This window comes from Oryzias latipes, chromosome 9 (genome assembly GCF_053564925.1).
Source record: "Oryzias latipes strain Hd-rR chromosome 9, Olatipes_Hd-rR_3.1".
NCBI classification, from domain to species: domain Eukaryota; kingdom Metazoa; phylum Chordata; class Actinopteri; order Beloniformes; family Adrianichthyidae; genus Oryzias; species Oryzias latipes.
In genome coordinates this window covers 3,874,645-3,891,895 of record NC_136245.1, presented here as the reverse complement: position 1 = coordinate 3,891,895, position 17,251 = coordinate 3,874,645, and the positions used below count along the sequence as shown (strand labels likewise).

Genomic DNA, 17,251 nt, shown 5'->3' with positions numbered 1-17,251 from the left:
TCGACTGACAGTTGGATGACATCAAGGAAGAAATCAAGAGTCTCGCAAAGGTGAACTTCATTACGGTATTGGGATTCAGAAATCCATAAAAACTCTTCATCAATGAGAAGAAAAGAAAACATTCCTGAACATTCATCATCTTCCATTGGGCTTTCAGCTTTTACCAAAACCCAACCCTCATGTTGAGTTTAGTGATGCCAATCTGGAGAAGAACCGGTGAAGATCTAGATCTAGAAGCTTCTTCCAGATCTTCAGCCAGATCTGAGGTTTTCCACCTAAATGTAAACAAACAAACAAAATCTAATTTTGTTCTAATGAATCCATGTAAGTTTTGGCATCATTTCAGGGCATATTTGATATTTTCTGCAAACAAAATGCAGGAAAAGAAAAACATTTCTAAGTTGATTACAGTAGGTTGTAGAACAACAAAAAAGTTAGTTTTAGGATTACATCAGAGAAGCCGTTGCCATGGTTTCCTGCATTTTTCTCATCCTTTTAACACGAAGCTCTGAGGATCTTCTACTTTTACAAAGATGCATCTCTGACATTTCAGAGCGGCCTGAGCCCGTCTGTGTGGTGCGGGGAGGGGGGTGGGGGTCATGAGGGAAACCAAACAAACAAACAAGGCTCGGATCAGCAGAACCACCGTCACTTCAGCGGCCAAATGCCAGAAAAATGAGGTCCACTGGTTCTGGCAGTGATTCTGAATTACAATGCTGCCCCCTGCTGTCCCGTTGGGGAACTGCACACCATAACAGAGCCGAAGCAGAAAGATGGAGCACCAAATATTTGAATAAACAATAACAAAATAGTCCTTTTGACTGTTTAAAGAAAACGTGTTTGGGGCATCAGGTGCAGCAGCTGCAGCACAGAGGAAAGTCCCAGTTCGGTTTGGGTTCGGTCGCCTTCATCGCTATGGGTCTGAGCCTCCCCCCTCCAGCAAATCTGGCTCCAGGTTTGGGGATAAAACAGGGACCCTCCTTCCTGCCGCTTCAACTACATGTAAGATCTGCATCTCAATGATGCTGCGTGTCTGTCTGTGTGCCCCCCCCCCTTACCCCCACCCCACAGAAGATGAATGGTGTTTATCCTCAGCAGTCTGGGCAGAGCGGCAGGCGTCTAATTAGCGTTTTTCATAAAGGTTGGGATGGTTGGTATCCATCATGGCCGTCATCGCATCAATTAATGCCACTGACGGTCTGAGGAATTGTCCCCCCCCCCCCGGACGGTCCACCCTTCACCGGCAGAAGAACCTCCTCTGCTGTGGTTGGCATTAAAGGCCTGTCATCCCAGCATGCCGCGGGGCCCCCGGCCACAGCCCAGCGGTGTCAATTAAATTTGATTGACTGAGTAAAAGAAGCACACAAATAAGCCGAAACAACAGACAGAAAAATCCATACATGACCCCCCCACACCCGTCTGAACGGCTGTCAGCTCCAACGCTCGTCTCGTCCGTTTTTGCCGCTCGTGTCGGAACACAGCCACTTTCTGTGTGCCCCCCCCCCAACCCTCCATCTAAACACAGCCAACCAATTAGTGGTAGCAGAGCCCCCCCCCAGCATCGACTCAGACTGCTGTTCAATGAACGAGTCCTAATTTATCAGTTTAACTTCACCTCTGCTGGACAGGGGGGGCCGTTTGGAGGCGGGGACCCCCCCCCCCCCCAGGTTAACGTGCTGATTCACTAATTGTGGGGCTCATGTTTCATATGCACGGCCATGATGAAGGGGCCCCATTACAGCCCCCCCCCCCCTCTCGCAGCCCCTGGGGAACGCTGCCCGCCGCGTGGGAACCATCAAAGGCCAATTTGTCCTCCAAAAACCATAAATCGCACGCCGTTAAGTGACCATTTCTGATCCTGCTGCGGCGGTGGGGGCGGCCAACATTCAGGCGGCGTTATGAATCGCTCGCTAAATTAGAGGACACAACAATTCACACAAGGCATCCATCTCAATCGGACGGGGAGGGGGGGGGGTCCTGACCCCACCTTTACATTGACGTGTTATCGCTACCCTGACAAAGGTGGAGAGGATTTCATGTAATCCTTGGAAACCAGTGAGGATCAAAAATCATTGAAGAAAAAAGGTTCACCGTCTTGTGGGGTCATCTGGACCCCACTTCCAACGTTAATGTGCCGTTGATAGCACAAGGGCTAGAGAAGTGAGGACTGAAACCACCTGGACCCATCCTGCAGTTCCAACTGCTGTCCACCTGAGGGCAGCAAACACGGTCCTGCAGACCCTCTGGCCGATGTTTCTTTTACAATTCTGAACACTTTTGGGTTACGGTTTGGGGAAATTGCTTATTTGGTCGATGACGTCATCTCGTCTGCAGCCCGTCGTCTGTGCCGGTGTGAATGCCCTCTGTGGCTTTAAGAAAATTCATTTTTCATAACCAGACCACTTTAATTGGAAATAGAAATGTAATAAACTGATCGGTGTTGCTTCAAACAAAGATGTTTTTTCTTTTGAAACCTCAAATGTTTATTGTAAACACGTCAGATCAAAGTCAGCTCCATAAAAAGAGGCTAAAGCTCTCATTAGTGATGTTGAAAAGCAGCTTTTCTGTGAGTCCAGCTTCACTTTTTCAGTCAGGAGAGGAGCTTCACTTACAATTAAACGTTTCTCAGCCTTCATCATCATCCTCATCATCCATCAATACTTGGTAGAAGGTGCATCGTTGAACCCCCCCGTCTGAAAATCACACAGCTACCTACCTATCTACTTCATGCAAAAATACTGCATAGATCCTTAACACAAGTCAAAGCAAAGAAAACTTAAATACAAACATATATATATATATACAGTGGTTTTCTGTTGTGCTGTTACATGTTAACACTGTGCACGTTTATCATAAATCATAACTGTGTGCAGAAACATAAATATAAGTCAAAAAGAACAAGGACTCTTCCTTTCAATAGAAGAAACAAAAGTGACAAATTCAAACTAAATCCAAACGTCCTTCATCCTGCAGAGCTCTTCCTCACAGCCGTTTCTGTTCAGGAGAGCCGACTCTGAAAATCAACTGAATCCATTTAAATTCATCTTTTTCTGGCAAAAGCAGCTTTAACATTATTTTTTTTCAAACTGCACATCCTCTCTTTAATCATTTTAACAAGTTTAAGACGTTTTGAATGGAAATGAGTAAAAGAACCAGAATTTGACTGAATTGCTGCTGTAAGTCTGAATTGATTCAGAAAGCCAGCAAAGATGTCGCCCCTTCATCATCATCATCATCATTGCTCATTTGAAGCCTTCTAACCCCCCCTCTCTATGGCATATAACTCCAGGATGGGCGGCTCGAGGGCCGCATGCATGTTTTCCAACATACCCCGCTCTGGCATGTTCCCGTTGGCTGGAAACACCTGAACCAGGTAATCCGTCACCAGTAGCGCTCGGATGTCTGGAGTTGCCAATCTCTGAGACCCTTCCTTCGCTTTCCAAACAGGAAGTACCCCCTGGCTCCAAGAAGCCAATATCCCGTAGACGTCTATAGAGTAACAGTCGTTACTCATTGGTCACAAGAACCTTTCTGGATCTGATGCCTTTATTTAAAAAACATTTTCTTTATAATCCTCATCTGTTTATATTTTTTTAAGATGCCTCAATAGAAGTATGCGGTGTAGCCCAAAGGGGCGTGGCCTTCCAACAGGCACAAGTGGTTGCCATAGAAAAACGTCGATTCAGCCCAATCACTGCTAACTAATGTCTGGTTCCAAAGTGGTCCGACTTCATTTTGCGGGAACTGGAAGTGAGTTCTTCTCCATGGGTGACCTCACACTCACTCAGTCCAGTTTTCATTTACAGTCAATGCAATGATCCAGTTGAACAAACAGCTCAGAGGATCCCCCCCCCGGACAGAGACACAGCCCCCCCGCCCACCTGCACCTCTCCATGGCGATGAACTCTGTGTCTGCTTCCCTCCCGACTCCCTAAACGACCACGTGGTGCAGGACTATCGCTGGACTTCAGTGCAGCTCTGACTCGTGCTCACTTGAACTTAAATATGACGTCACCCATCTTCTCAAGTGAAAACCTGATCAACATTTTAAAAAAAGTCACTTATGAATCTTTTTGGGTTCTCCAATAAAAATTTAGATGATTTATGAAACATTAATTTACATTTTTAATTAAAAAAACTGTTCAAATTCAATGCATTGTGGTCTGTATTTTCCAGTTTGCCAGTCTGGTTCTCAGCAAAGGCTTCTGGGAAAATTTCAGGACTCTGAGAATTTGGACACCCCGAAAAAAACGGCAAACGCCCTTTATAGTGGCATTAAGTAGTGAGAGGATTCGCCTCATCAGCTTCCTCAAACGTTACTGCTTTTGCTCTTGCTCTTGGCTCCGCCCCCTGGGCTGCTTTTGCCCTCTGACTTCCTGCTGGGGGAGCCCTGGCAGGTGGCTGGTTTGGGGGCGGAGCCTGCCTGAGTATTGTTGTTGTTGTGGTTGGAATTCCCACTCAGCGTCTCCATGATGGAGCGGAACGCCCCGAACGGCCGCTTGCTTTCGGAGCCCCCCGCTGAGGTGCCCCCCCGCCCCTGCGGGCCTTTGGAAGGCTCTGCTTCCTGATTGGAGCTCTTGTGGACCTGCTCATCAAAGGTGACCCTCAGCTTGAGGTTCTGGGACGTTTTCCTGCGTGATGAGGGCGACTTTAGGGCGCTCTTGGGGCTGGTTGCGACTTTCTGTCCGTCATGCGCGTCGTTGGGTGTCTCCGGAGTTTTCCCGTCAGCAGCTTCGGGGTCGCTGGAGGTGGGGGAGGAGTTAACGCCGATGCTGTCTGCAGACTTGGATCCGTTCAGAGAGAAGGCCAGCCTCCTCTCTGCTGACGAGGAGGGGGCAGAGAGCTGCTTCTTCGTCACAAGGTGGAGGGAGTCTGGTCCGGGTTCTTCCTCTGCGATCGGCAGGTGGGTGGGCCTATCCGGCCTCTGCGTGTTTGGGTGCGCCCCCCCCTGGTTCTTGCCCTCCTCGGGTGGATACCCATCCGAGTCGGACTCGCTTAAGGAGCGCTGCATGATCTGCTTCAGCCTGGCCAGTTTCAGCTCCCGCCTCTCCACCAGTCCGAGCCTGCGGCCCCCAGCGGGTCCGGGGCCCTCTCTTCCAAGGCCTGCCGGGGGGGGCAGCCTCTCCCGGGGGCACAGGGAGTCAGGCACGTCCTTTCCCAGCAGCTGACGCAGCACAGAATCGGGCCCCACCCCTCCCTGACGAACTGACCAGTGGGTGTCGCCGGGCGTCCCCTCCGCTGTCAGCATCATCTCTGGCCACGCCTCCACTGAGGGTTGATGGGAGCTGGAGTTCAAAGAGGGAGACGAGGATGGATCAGACAGTAAATGGATCCCTGGACATCGTTCAACTGAAGTGTTTTGTCAAGACTGTAGAAGAGAAAAACGACTGAGAATCACCTCCGACCTTTGACCTTTCAGATCTGTTTCACACAAAGAAGTGAGACAGAAACTGGAAATAAACTGGTTCTAGTGTTTTTGGTCGGTTCAGATAACTAATTTTAAGTATTGTTACTCTGATATAAACTTATTCCAAGAACTATTTATGAAAGTAAGCAATTAACGAAGCTTGGCTGTTTTTTCCCTCCATAGTTTTCACGTTCTGTGTTTTCTTCTCATTCAAAACGGATTTTCAAAGTAAAGTAAAGTAAAGCGATGGGACAGATGATGCTGTGTTCACAAACACAATTGGCTTATTAAATTTGCGTCCTCTGCCTTTATTCAGACGGGCTTCCGATTCACGGCTGGACACTTGTGTTCATACATCTGCCGCTCCGCCCCATATGGGCGGAGCTACTGCAAAAGTGTTCAGCCTCATCGTTACATTGCGGATGACACAGATGATGTTCGGAGATCAGATTTATTTATTTTGAAGAGCTCTACAAAAGCACCGGTAATCGCGTCTCCATGTCTGGGTTCAGAGATCAATCAGAGGCGGTGAGCTTCACCGTCTCCTGCAGGAGCTGCGTCTGAATGACGGACGCTTTCAGCGCTACTTCCGTCTCTCTGTGACCCAGTTTGATGACTTGCTGTCCCACATTAGTCCGAGGAGGGGAAAAAATAAAATTACAGGAACTTTTCATTATTGACTCGATGCAAATAAGACAAATATTATAAAGTCCAGGAGGAAACCGATCAGATTCACCTCCATGTTGGTTTTGGACTCCACCCACTGCTGAAGACATCAAGACGTCACGAACCAACGCTGGCATCACCAGTGAGTCCTAAAGTTGTGAAGTTTAGTCTGTGGTGTGTTTGTGGTACCTGGGAGATCTGGATGGCGTCCCCTCTCCCTTGTTGGGGTCCATCAGTCTCTGGAGTTGCTTCTGTAAGCTGACCCTGTCTGCCGCCTGCCTGCAAAGCAACGCCAGAGGAGCTCAAGGCGCCTTCACTGCTTCTGCATCGTCAAAGACACTTTTCCCTCCGTCCACCAGCTCTGGACAGGTTTCCTGACCCAAACACACGACAACTTACTCATTGAGCTGCTTGGTGAGTTTGACCACCTGCGAGGCCAGCGACATGCATGTTTCCACGACGACCAGGTACCGGGCACACGTGGTGTGGCCCTGCCGCTCAGCACTCTGGGAGGGCCGCTCGCTCTGCTGGTTCTGGACCGTCACGTTGGAGCCGTACTCCACCAGAGTCTGCGCACAAGTGAGCTCAGATCAGAACCAGGAGGAGTCTGACGAGAGCTGATGAAGCTTGCAAAGACTCAGTTCACTCGTTCTTTCCGCCAGTTTGAGTTTTACAGCGATTGCTTCCACACTTCCTGTTTGGTTTACTCTCAGAGTAGAGGTTTTGTCTGGGCATGAGATTCATGGACAGGAAGGATGTCATGGCTTCATGAGCGAGACGGGATCATGGGAAAAATGCAGTAACAACGTATGGAGCTTTGTTTATGACAGAAACTCCTCAAAGTCTGAAGCATTTTTAAAGTGACTGGCTCTTTATTTAGTTATTTTCAAAATAAAAGCAAAGCCGCGGATCACAGTACTGAAGTGCACTCGGCCTAGTTTTTGTGGTAACTTCTTCCAGCTGTAGTTACACCCGGAAAACCATCCTGCTGATCCTGAACATCCATAGAATCTCATTTACAAGTCTTGGTGCTGCTCTCCTTATTCCTCTTTTAGTCAACAAAACAAAAAGGTGAAAAACTTCTCAGTCGTGGTACAAAAAGTCTCTACATGTTATTTGATGGATTTGAAATGAATTTTGTTTGGACAAATGAATCTTTGCCTGATACTGACGTGTTCGTCACTACAGGATGTTCAGCTCACCTGTATGCAGGTGAGGTGTCCGTACTGAGCTGCCACATGGACGGCCGTGTTCCCGTTCTGATCCACTTCGTCCAGAGAGATGGCCTGTTCCTGCATGAACTGAAGCAGCCACAGCAGGACTTTCTCCTGGACACACAGACAGACAGACGGATGCTGAGGAGGGGGGCTCCTTCAAAACAGCAGTTGACGCGCACGCAGGGACCAGTAAACACATCATCTACATTAACTTACCTTCTTCTTTCCGTTCCTATTCCCCTACAGGTAGCACACTAGGTTGCCGACTCATCATCCTCACGCATACATTTACACGAATCACACACGACGCCATCATTAGAGTTCATTTGTTTACCTTGAAGTGGTCATCGACACACCGGGTCATGTGACGCATCGGTCTTTGTTTGTATTTATTTTTATTAAGGGTTATTGGAATTTCTTTGTAATGAACACAGAATGTTTCTTTGTATGAAACTGTTTGTTTCTGAATGTTTATGTTTTTGAACAATGTAAAACTCTTTTCCTTCTTCCTTTGGACTGATGGAGAGCTACGCCCTGGAGGAGGGGCTTACCATTTTAAAGAGGACCTGTTACAGGTGTCAGAGTGGAGTGTGGGAGTCTAGGTGGAGAAACATATGTTGGTTGGCCTTTGTGGAGCAGTTGTTGTGCTCTGTTCTTGCATTAAACACAGGAATACTTTCACCTTGGCGCCTCTGCCTTTATTGACCCACGACAGGCGTCTTTGTGTGAAATCATTTCATGTGTGTGAAGGATAAAGTCCTTGACAGGAACAGATTTCTGGGTTCTGATTTGACGTTGGATCGTACCTGACCGTATCGAGCCGCATAATGAATGAGGCTGGGATGTTCTCGGCTGCAACTGAGCTCGGCGATGGCCTCCGTCTCGCTCACCATCCACCGCACACACTCCAGATGACCGTTCTGCACACAGTCGGGGTGAATTCAGTCAGGATGATGCTTCCTCTCTGAGCCAATCTCCACTCGTGTTTGCATCAACACAATTTTGGGCGCAGACCTGGCACACCGTGACAGGAACTGACCTTGACCCCCAGGCCGGCGGGCGTCAGCTGCTGGCTGTTGCGCTCGTTCAGGCTGTCCTCCCCCATCAGAGAGGTGAGATGCTGCAGACAGTCGGCGTGGCCCTGGGAGGCGGAGACGTGCAGGAGGTTGTTTCCATCCTCGTCCCTGATCAGTTCCAGGTTGTCTGCCGCCAGGTGAGGCTGAGGAGGAGAAGGGGGGGGGGGGGGGGGGGATGCAGGTGAGGAAGGCAGCGCTGAGGACGCCTGTTAATAAACAGTGAGGGTGTGACTGACCAGCAGTGAGATCTGCCCCTCCCTGACGATGTTGATGATGTTCTGCTTCTTTTTGGTCTCCTCATCCACCTCCCCTCCTGCTATTCCAAAGCCTCTCAGTGCCACTGCTCCACTTCCAGCACTAGGGGTCCTCACCTTGGTGCTGTCTTGCCTGCTCAAGCTGCAGCCCGGCAGGGGGAAGACCAGTCCTGACCCCCCCGGAGGATCCATGGGGGGTCTCTGGGAGTCCGGGAAGACGCGAGCAGACAGCAGCTTGTCTGGAAACGAGTCCGATTAGTGACTTTCTGTGTTTACGTGGGAAGAGCGGAGAGGTTGAGGCCCCACCTGCATCTGAGAAGGAGGCGAGGGAGGAGGACAGAGGCTCCGGCTGGTAACCCCCCCCACCTGGAGAACGGTTGAGGAGGTGGAGGTCTGGATCCATGGACCTGGACTTCCGTAGATCTGACCACTTCAGCGGAGACAGAACACAGAACTGGAGGAAAACAGAGACAGCACAGGTTTAAGACCCCCCCCCCCATGTTTTACACCCATTATTGTGTAGGTGGAGGTGGGGCGTGTGTGTTTGGGCGGGTTGAAACAGACTAACTTTCTGACAGAGGACTCACCTGCGTCTGCGAGCTACTGCCCAAACTCACAGGCTCATTATGGGGCAGACCGGAGCTCTTCAGGACCCCCCCTCGACTCCTCTCCAGCGTGCCCCCACCCGCATTACCCCCCATCACAGATCGCTTGTCGAGGGGGGCTCGAGGCAGTGTGGACACGTGCTGGCTGGACTTGATATAAGGCACGTCCAGGATCTCATCCATGTCCAGGTCGTAGTGTTCCAGCTCCCCGAACAGAGCCTGGGGGCCGCCCCCCTCCCCCATGCTGCTGCTGGGCCCCTTCACCTTCATCCCAGACCCATCCAGCGGTGTGGGGGGGTTGGAGTGCTTGACAGAGGTGGGGCCATCTTTGCCGAGCTCCTCCTGCTCCCCCAGCGCCTGGTCCTTCCCCTCAGAGTCCGAGTCTGTGGTTTCGGGCTGGTGTTTGAGGGGGGACACCCTCTTCACCGGCCGAAACTTACTGTGGACCTCAGCCAGCCCCCCCGGTTTGATCCCCCCACCGCCGTGTGAGGAGACGCTGCGGCCCCAGCTGATGGGCGGAGCTGCGGGAGGAAAACAGGTGAGTGTGTGAGGCGGTGAGCGCCAAGGGAAGAGAGGCAGGATCAAACACACCTGCTCTGTCCTCGGCCGGCACATCGCTCCTGCGGGACAGCGCAGGGATGCTCTTCAGGGAGGAGACGGCGTACTGCGGGACAACGGGGGGTGCGAGCAGTGAGACCCTGAGCTCATCATATAAACACCAAGCTGCAGGAATTAAACGGGCGAGGAGAAACCGCTTCAACCCTAGTGACCCTTCCTGTGACCCCGCTATGATGTCATTTCCTGTCTGCACGGTCATAAGAACACAAGTGTTGTGTGCAAATCCCTTCACGACTCACAACATATCGCACTACATAGTGCGTTTGACTTTTTGTAGTGCTTGTTTGGATCTACAATTCGAAAATCGAGTGTCTCTGCGAAAAAACTAGTGTGCATCGATGCTCACTGGATTAGCGAATATAGACCACAATGCATTGCGTTTTGGCCAAAAGAATGTATTTAAATGTTTTTTTTTAATAAACCAACCATTTAACCTTCAGAAGATAGTGGATTCATAAATGGTCATCGCAAAACCTCTTTAACAAACAATTTCAACTTCGTGAAATTGATGACATCATCATCACTGTTAAAAAAACAAAAAAGTAGTGACTGAATTGCTTTTAAAAGTATATAGAAAAGTATAACTACAAAAATCTCTTAACTACGACCACCTGCTGCACGCCCGTAGAAAAAATGTGCATGAACATTTTCTCTCTACGGGCTCACCGAGTTGTCTACGACTGAAGTTTTGTGCGAGCCCCCTGTGTGCCCCCCCCCACGGGTTTGACAGCATGTATCCACCCATAAGAGCAGCTGGGACTAAGGTTTAAGAAAAGCCCATTGAGGTAGAAAGGTGTGGGGAAGACGCCGGTTGAGTTTGTGTCGTTTCTGCTCGAGATACTGACCACTGAATCATCAGAGAAGTCGATCTCATCCAGGTCCAGGTACTCAGGAGGCTCCATGTTCCCACCACATCGTCAGCCTCACAGCCAACCTGCACACACACACACACACACACACACAACTTTCAGTCAGTCACCTCTGAAAAACACACCCACTCAGCTGCGATCCAATCTGCAGAAACAGCAAGACAGGAAGTGGGCGCAGGAAAAAGCAGGATTCAATGTTTGGGCTGAAGCAAGCTTCTGCACAGAAAACCAGCAGAACATGAGGAAGTGAGTCACTTGTGTTTTTGGGAAAAGGGGAAAACGGCGCCTTTGTCCTGGAGCTAAACCTGAGCTGTGCTGATCAAAGGCAGCTGACAGGATAATCAGGATTAGTCAGCGTGACTCCCTGTCAGAGCCAGAACTGACTTGAACCAAGCAGCAGCCATGGACCTGCACGCTTCCCAGCATGCTTCACTGACCCGACTTCAGAGCATGCATGGTTACAAAAGAACAGAGTTCCCATCTTTTCTAGAGTCAAAAAGCTCAGGTCAGACCCCTGCTGACACACAGCTCAGGTTTCCCAGCTCTTATTTTTTATCTCGACTTCTCATGTATTAAAATCCACCAGCTTTAGGAATTTCTAGCCTCTGACTATGGTGCTGATAGGACAGAGGAAAGTTGTTGCTCACTGATAAACTACCAAAAATCTTATCTTTTTGGGTTCAAATGTTTTTTTGTTCGTTTTCATTTAAAGTTCAGAAAACTTAAACCTTTTTTTTGTCTCCTAAACACATCAAAACCCCTTTTGGGTCCGGCTCAGATGTGACCCAAAACCCTGAAGTCATGTTGGGCAAATAAACTGATCTGAAGCCATTGTTCACTTCTGACGCCATCTTGTTGACATCATCAAGCCCCAACTGTTCCAAAAGAAACAGCAAAATGGGCGGGACAACCACACCTGTCAGTTGCCAGAACCATTGACTATACATTTGAGAACTGGACTGTGTGACCCCTCCCACCTCGCTTTCCAAACAGGAAGTACCTGCTGGCTCCAAGAAGCTAAAATCCTGTAGACTTCTAGAAGTAAACAGCTGTTACTCAGTCATTTTATTGGTCAGAACACCCATTCTTGCTCTGATACCTGTTCTGGATAATCCTCTTTTTTCTGTAGAGCAAGTTATTCGAGTCATAAACTGACCAATCAGATGCCTCAATAATAGTACCGTTAGACTGACAGATTCTCCTTAGCCCACTTTCAAGTAGAAGGGGTGTGGCTTTACAAGAAGCTCACTCCTGATTCGCAAGAGTGGTGGCCATAAAAACCTTGACTCAGACCGGACCAATCGCCGCTCACTGTCGTCGGCTGGCTCCAACGTGGCGGCGTCCGTAACATGGAAAAATTGGGACTTAATTGAATTCCTTTGGTTGGTGACGGGAGTAAAGCATTTTTAGTGGGCGTCGTCACACTCAGTCCAGTTCTCATACAGTCAGCGGTTGGAACACGCCCAGAGAATTTGAAAGTTTCCGATCAATCAAGTAGCCACACACATTTGAGAGCAGCATCAATAAAAAAATAAATAAAACAGAGTTGGTAGAACATAGAAATTCCCCCCCAGTGCAGCGGTTTTATAAGTCTAATCACATTCTGAGCCAGACTGTTGGGAACGGAGAGCCACAAGCCCCCTAGAAGTAACTCAGTGAACTAATCTGACTACAGTTACTTTTTCTTTTAAATCATCCTCAACAAAAAAGGAAACGGTTGCCGCTGGGCTGCAATGAGCCACTGAACTGTAGCATATAGAGAACTGGACAGAGCGAGTGAGACGTCACCCATAGAAAATGCCTCACCTCCGGCTCCAGCCCAAATGAACCCAATTCTGTCGCCATTTTTCTGCGATACGGACACCGCCATGTTGGAGCCAAAGGACAGTGAGTGGTCTGTCTGTCAATCAAACATTCCAGGAGGGGGCCAGCGGGCACCACAAGCCTTTACTGAGGCATCTGATTGGTTAGGTTATAACTTAAACAACATGCGATAAAGAATCATGAATAGATCTGCACATAAATCGCAAATTTATTGTTATGGCGATATCAAGTAGTGCAATCAAATATCGCAAAAGACGGTAAAAATTGCACTAAATGGTTACATTAAATGTGCTAAAACAATCTTATGAAGTAAGCTTGAAGTATTTAATGAATCAAAAAAAATCCATTTATGCATTTGACCAATGGATGGACGGATGAACCCTCTTCACGACGTTGACCAATCGCACGAAACCCTTTGATGTTAGATGTTCCCCTCCTGTGTGGCCTTGGGTCATTTGCTGTATAATTTAAGTTATTTTGACTTTTTAAATTAAAACTGTAGCAGTGAATTGGAAACGATGTTTTTGGTTGCCCTGCCATTTGTTCATGTATCGCAAGTTATATCATCATCGCAATGTTGATCAGTAATATCGAAAATCGCGAGTTTTCCTCAGATCGTGCAGCCCTAATCCAGAACAATAGAGTGACTGAGCAACAGCTGATTATTTCTCTATTGAGGTCTATGGGATTTTAGCAGGTCCTTCCTGTTTGGAATGCGGGGGCGGGGGCACTATGTCCATGTAGTAATGAGATGTTGAATCTCCCGTTCCATCATGTTACATGAATGCAGGCTGATGTGTTCCTCACACGACATCCAAACCCAGGTCTAAGCAGGAGGAACCAGTGTTCCTCTGGACAGCCATGAAGAACAGATCCAGATGAGAGGAACCTGATGGCTGATGGGGCAGAGTTCTGCTCCTGAACGAGGTCCAGATGTGCAGAGGAGCCTACAGCTGCTTTCATCTCTCTCTGGAACAGATCTGTCAAACAGATCCGCCCTCTGGAAGCCTCATCCCAAATAAAACAGTCTGCTTTAAACGCACAGGTCTTCATTGAACCGATCCACGGCTCCCTGACAGCTGGAATCGTCTACAGACGAGAGTCAGCCTGAAAAAACGAATCGTGAAGTTTGTTTTTTGTCAAACTAAGATCCACAACCCCCCTCCCTGGAGAATGCTTCATGCCTCCTTGTGTGGAGCTGTTTTTGGACTGCGTGGGAGTGAGCACCCAACTCAGCCGGGCTAAATAAAAACCCCAGATTGCAGCTCTGCGAACCCTCTGAGCTCTAAGTCGGGGGTGACGGCGTTAGTGTGCACGTATGGGGCGAGCGCTCGTCTGCTGTTTATGTCAACACCTGATCCTTTAAGGCAGAAACAATAAGAAAAGAAACAAGGGGGGGGGGGGACAAAGAAACGTCAAAAGTGAGGCTGCACGCTTCTCTGCTGAGATGGGGCCAAACCCCTCCCAGAGCCAAAAATGAACTCCAACTCCCAGCAGCTTAAGATTCTGTCATGCAAAACACCGCAACGCTGCTCCAGCACACCAACATGAGTAAAAGACCGCTGCAGAGTTTTGACAGACCTTAGAGCACAAAGTTTCATGACGACCAGAGCTCCTCCAGAACTACCAAAGACACAGAGGAAAGAGGAAAAGCTCTGCTGCTTAGCGAGGATCCACCACATACTTCCAAGTATTACATTAGATTAACATGTATGGAGGATTACATTGGATTAGGATGGATGAAATGTGCGCTCACACTGTTTTAGGATGACTTGAATATTGGATTAAACTAGGAGGAGGTGGATGCTTCTTCTAGCCTCCCACAGTTAATAATTGTGCGCTTGTTAGATATTATTAGATTAACATGAAATACATTGAGGGGTTTTCATTATAGCTTATTAATTTAAATTTACTGTACAAACACATTTAATTGGAGCAAACAAACACAGAATGGAAACTGCTTCAGTTAAAAACACGTTAATTATGTTATTAATTAAATAATAAAGCATGAACAAATATGTAATTAAACTCCGGACTGTTTGGTTTCAGCAGAATTCTAGACCTAAACGGTCCGGTCTGGTCCGCCCTCTTGGTCCGGCTCCCTGTATACCAGCTTCTCACCTGGAGATAGAGCTTTTCTGTTATTACACGTGTGAACTCAGAGGGGGGCCGCGCGCCCCGCTCAGCTGCTTTAATCCTCTGATGAGGCGGCGCGTGCAGCGGCGCGAGGCTCGTTAGCTGAGCTGGCTAATCAGTGTGTTAGCAGGTTAGCCTGCCAGGTAGCGGAAAAACTAGGTTACACGTGGCATTCTGGTGAAAGAAACAAACAATTTGGGTCGGAACCGGGAGGCAGACATTCCCGGTTCTTTAAACAGAACAGTACCTTGTTGAGGTTCGAGGGCCGGAGCGGCTTGCAGAGCTGATCCAGCTGTTTTTCTCACAAAGACTCACAAAGAGCGTGATGTCACAGCCTCCGAGAGGATGAGTAGAAGAGGTATCACTCTGCGTGGATTTCTGAGAAACATACCCCAAGAGGAAAACGATGATTTTTCCAAATTAAGTTTTATAAAATAGGAAAAATATACGTGATACTAAAGCAACGTTGTTTATAGGTGCTGTATTTCTTGTTTGATTTTTTTTTTTGTTTGAGCAAAAATAAAGAACGTTTTATGTTAATTGAGAAAGAGTGCTATGCGGAACTCAGTCAGACCTCTTTTTTAGTTTGTCTTTACTCATTCAGAGTCGAAAGTGTTTCAAGTGGGCTGCAGATACATTAATCTAGGCTCTCAGGAAGTGATCAACAGATTAACGATATAGCCTGTAAATTACGACCTTTGGTGAGATCTTCCTGAAGGCTGCGTCCTGTTTCTATAGACGATCTGTGCAGTTATTTGATCCCGTTATTCTTGAAAACCGGAGCTAATGGCTCCAACTGTGATCTAGACAGATTTCCCCTGGTGCAAAAAACACAGCAATAAAAAAATAACACAATTTTGTACTCTATAAAGTTGATGTAAATCCACCTTAGTGTACATTTAACCATTTGAGATTTCTTTAGGTAAAACAAGAAAATATTTGTTCTTTTTGTTTGCTTCAGGAAAAATAAACAATGATCAAACATTTTGTAATACTAGAAATTCTCATATTTTTAAAAACCCACATCCACAGCATTTGAATAAAGCCATTAAAGCTGAAAGAGGCCACATAAAACAACTCTGACATGGCAGAGAAGATAGTTCTCCTGCAGGAGAACCATGTTCTCTGCCTTTGGCTTACAGCAGCTGGGATTGGCTCCAGCAACCCCATGATCCCGTTTAGGATCAAGCAGGATGGATGAATGGATGGATGAAAAAACACAAACATATTAATGCTTTTTAGAGCTCCAAATGCCACAATAACCATTAAAACGGATTAAAAATAGAGAATCCTTTGAGTACCACATGAGCTCTGAAAGCAATGATTAAATTCCTGAAGAAAACGTTTAAAAAAGCAGGAATATAGAGAAAAAAAACCAACATAAAAAAGAGTAAAGTTTAAATCTAAATTACTTTATAAAAGGGAAAAAAAAGAAGAAATAATTTCAGGGTAAAATGGATGTAAACCTTGAGTACTGAAGCCTCAGCATTGAATACTCTCATGTATGTGTGTGACAGCTGTTACAATTTTCTTAGGTCATCTGCTTTAGACTTGAATCAAACCACACAGAAAGAATGCAGGTCAGGGTCCAATCCGTCCAGTCAGTCCAGTCCAAACATGTTTCAATTTGACCAGAAGATGGCAGCAGTGCTCCTCATTAGTTACAAATGACCTCAATATTTGTTGTAAATGAGAGTTTTTATCAGCTTATGAATCCAAACATAATCTCTCTATTATAAAATTAACATCACATAATTGAACAAATGAGTAAATGGTGGATCGAATTATTGCCTTTAGCAGTTTGTCCTCCTGAAAGTCTGACAGAAACGTCTTCAAGAAGAAAATCCGCGTTCACTCAGTGAAGGAGGTTGATTGACAGCTGTCTGAGTTTCATCCTCTAGCCTGAGCGGCGTCTCCTGGGTGATGTCCATCCAATCCTGACAGGACTGCCCCCCTATCAGGAGGTTATTGCTCTAAAGTGTCGGAATCAAGGTTGGTATAATAAACTAATCTAAACTAAAAAGAAAAAACAGGTCTGATCAAACATTTTGTTTGAATAATAAAAAAAAAGAAATAGTAACGTAAGTTGGGAAAATAAAAAAATATTTAAACAATAAAAATTAAAATTAAAACAAGTAAATCCACACTGGAAAATCCAGAAATTAAACTGAATTAAAAACAAAAATTGAGTTAATAAAACTAATAGAAAAATAAAAAACTATATTAACTCTTCCAACACTACTTACAATTAAATGATATTTTCCAAATAATTTTATAGACCAGAAACAACATAAATAATTGGCTCATGCTGGTCTTTTTGCAGCTGGTTGTGGATCCTCTGCCTTTAGCTTCATTCAGCTCCTTTTTCCTCCATCAACCTGTTCTCCTCAGGAGGCCTGTCAGCACATTAATGTCAAGTCAGATCAATCAAATTAAAATCCAATCCACATAAAACTCTGCAGGAGCAGACACCTGCAAAACACCCTCCATCTGCTCACCTGAAACACAGGTGAAAGATCTGGAGGGCCATATCACATTACTGCCTACATGTAGACATATGCGCTGCGTTCCGGCTCTGC

The 17,251-nt window shown here is 47.0% G+C and overlaps 1 protein-coding gene across 1 annotated transcript; it reads right to left on the bottom strand.

Annotated features, from left to right (window-relative positions):
* Window positions 1-2,458: 2,458 nt before the first annotated feature.
* On the bottom strand, window positions 2,459-15,014 carry sncaip (synuclein, alpha interacting protein). The gene is made up of 12 exons (XM_011479682.4): window positions 14,920-15,014; window positions 10,689-10,777; window positions 9,817-9,889; window positions 9,208-9,746; window positions 8,927-9,074; window positions 8,603-8,859; window positions 8,330-8,509; window positions 8,097-8,210; window positions 7,276-7,401; window positions 6,473-6,642; window positions 6,263-6,352; window positions 2,459-5,285 (listed from the first exon to the last, which is right to left on the bottom strand). Exons 2-12 carry the CDS (start codon window positions 10,743-10,745, stop codon window positions 4,310-4,312), a joined length of 2,730 nt encoding a protein of 909 aa, XP_011477984.1. The 5' UTR covers window positions 10,746-10,777; window positions 14,920-15,014; the 3' UTR covers window positions 2,459-4,309.
* Window positions 15,015-17,251: the final 2,237 nt, after the last annotated feature.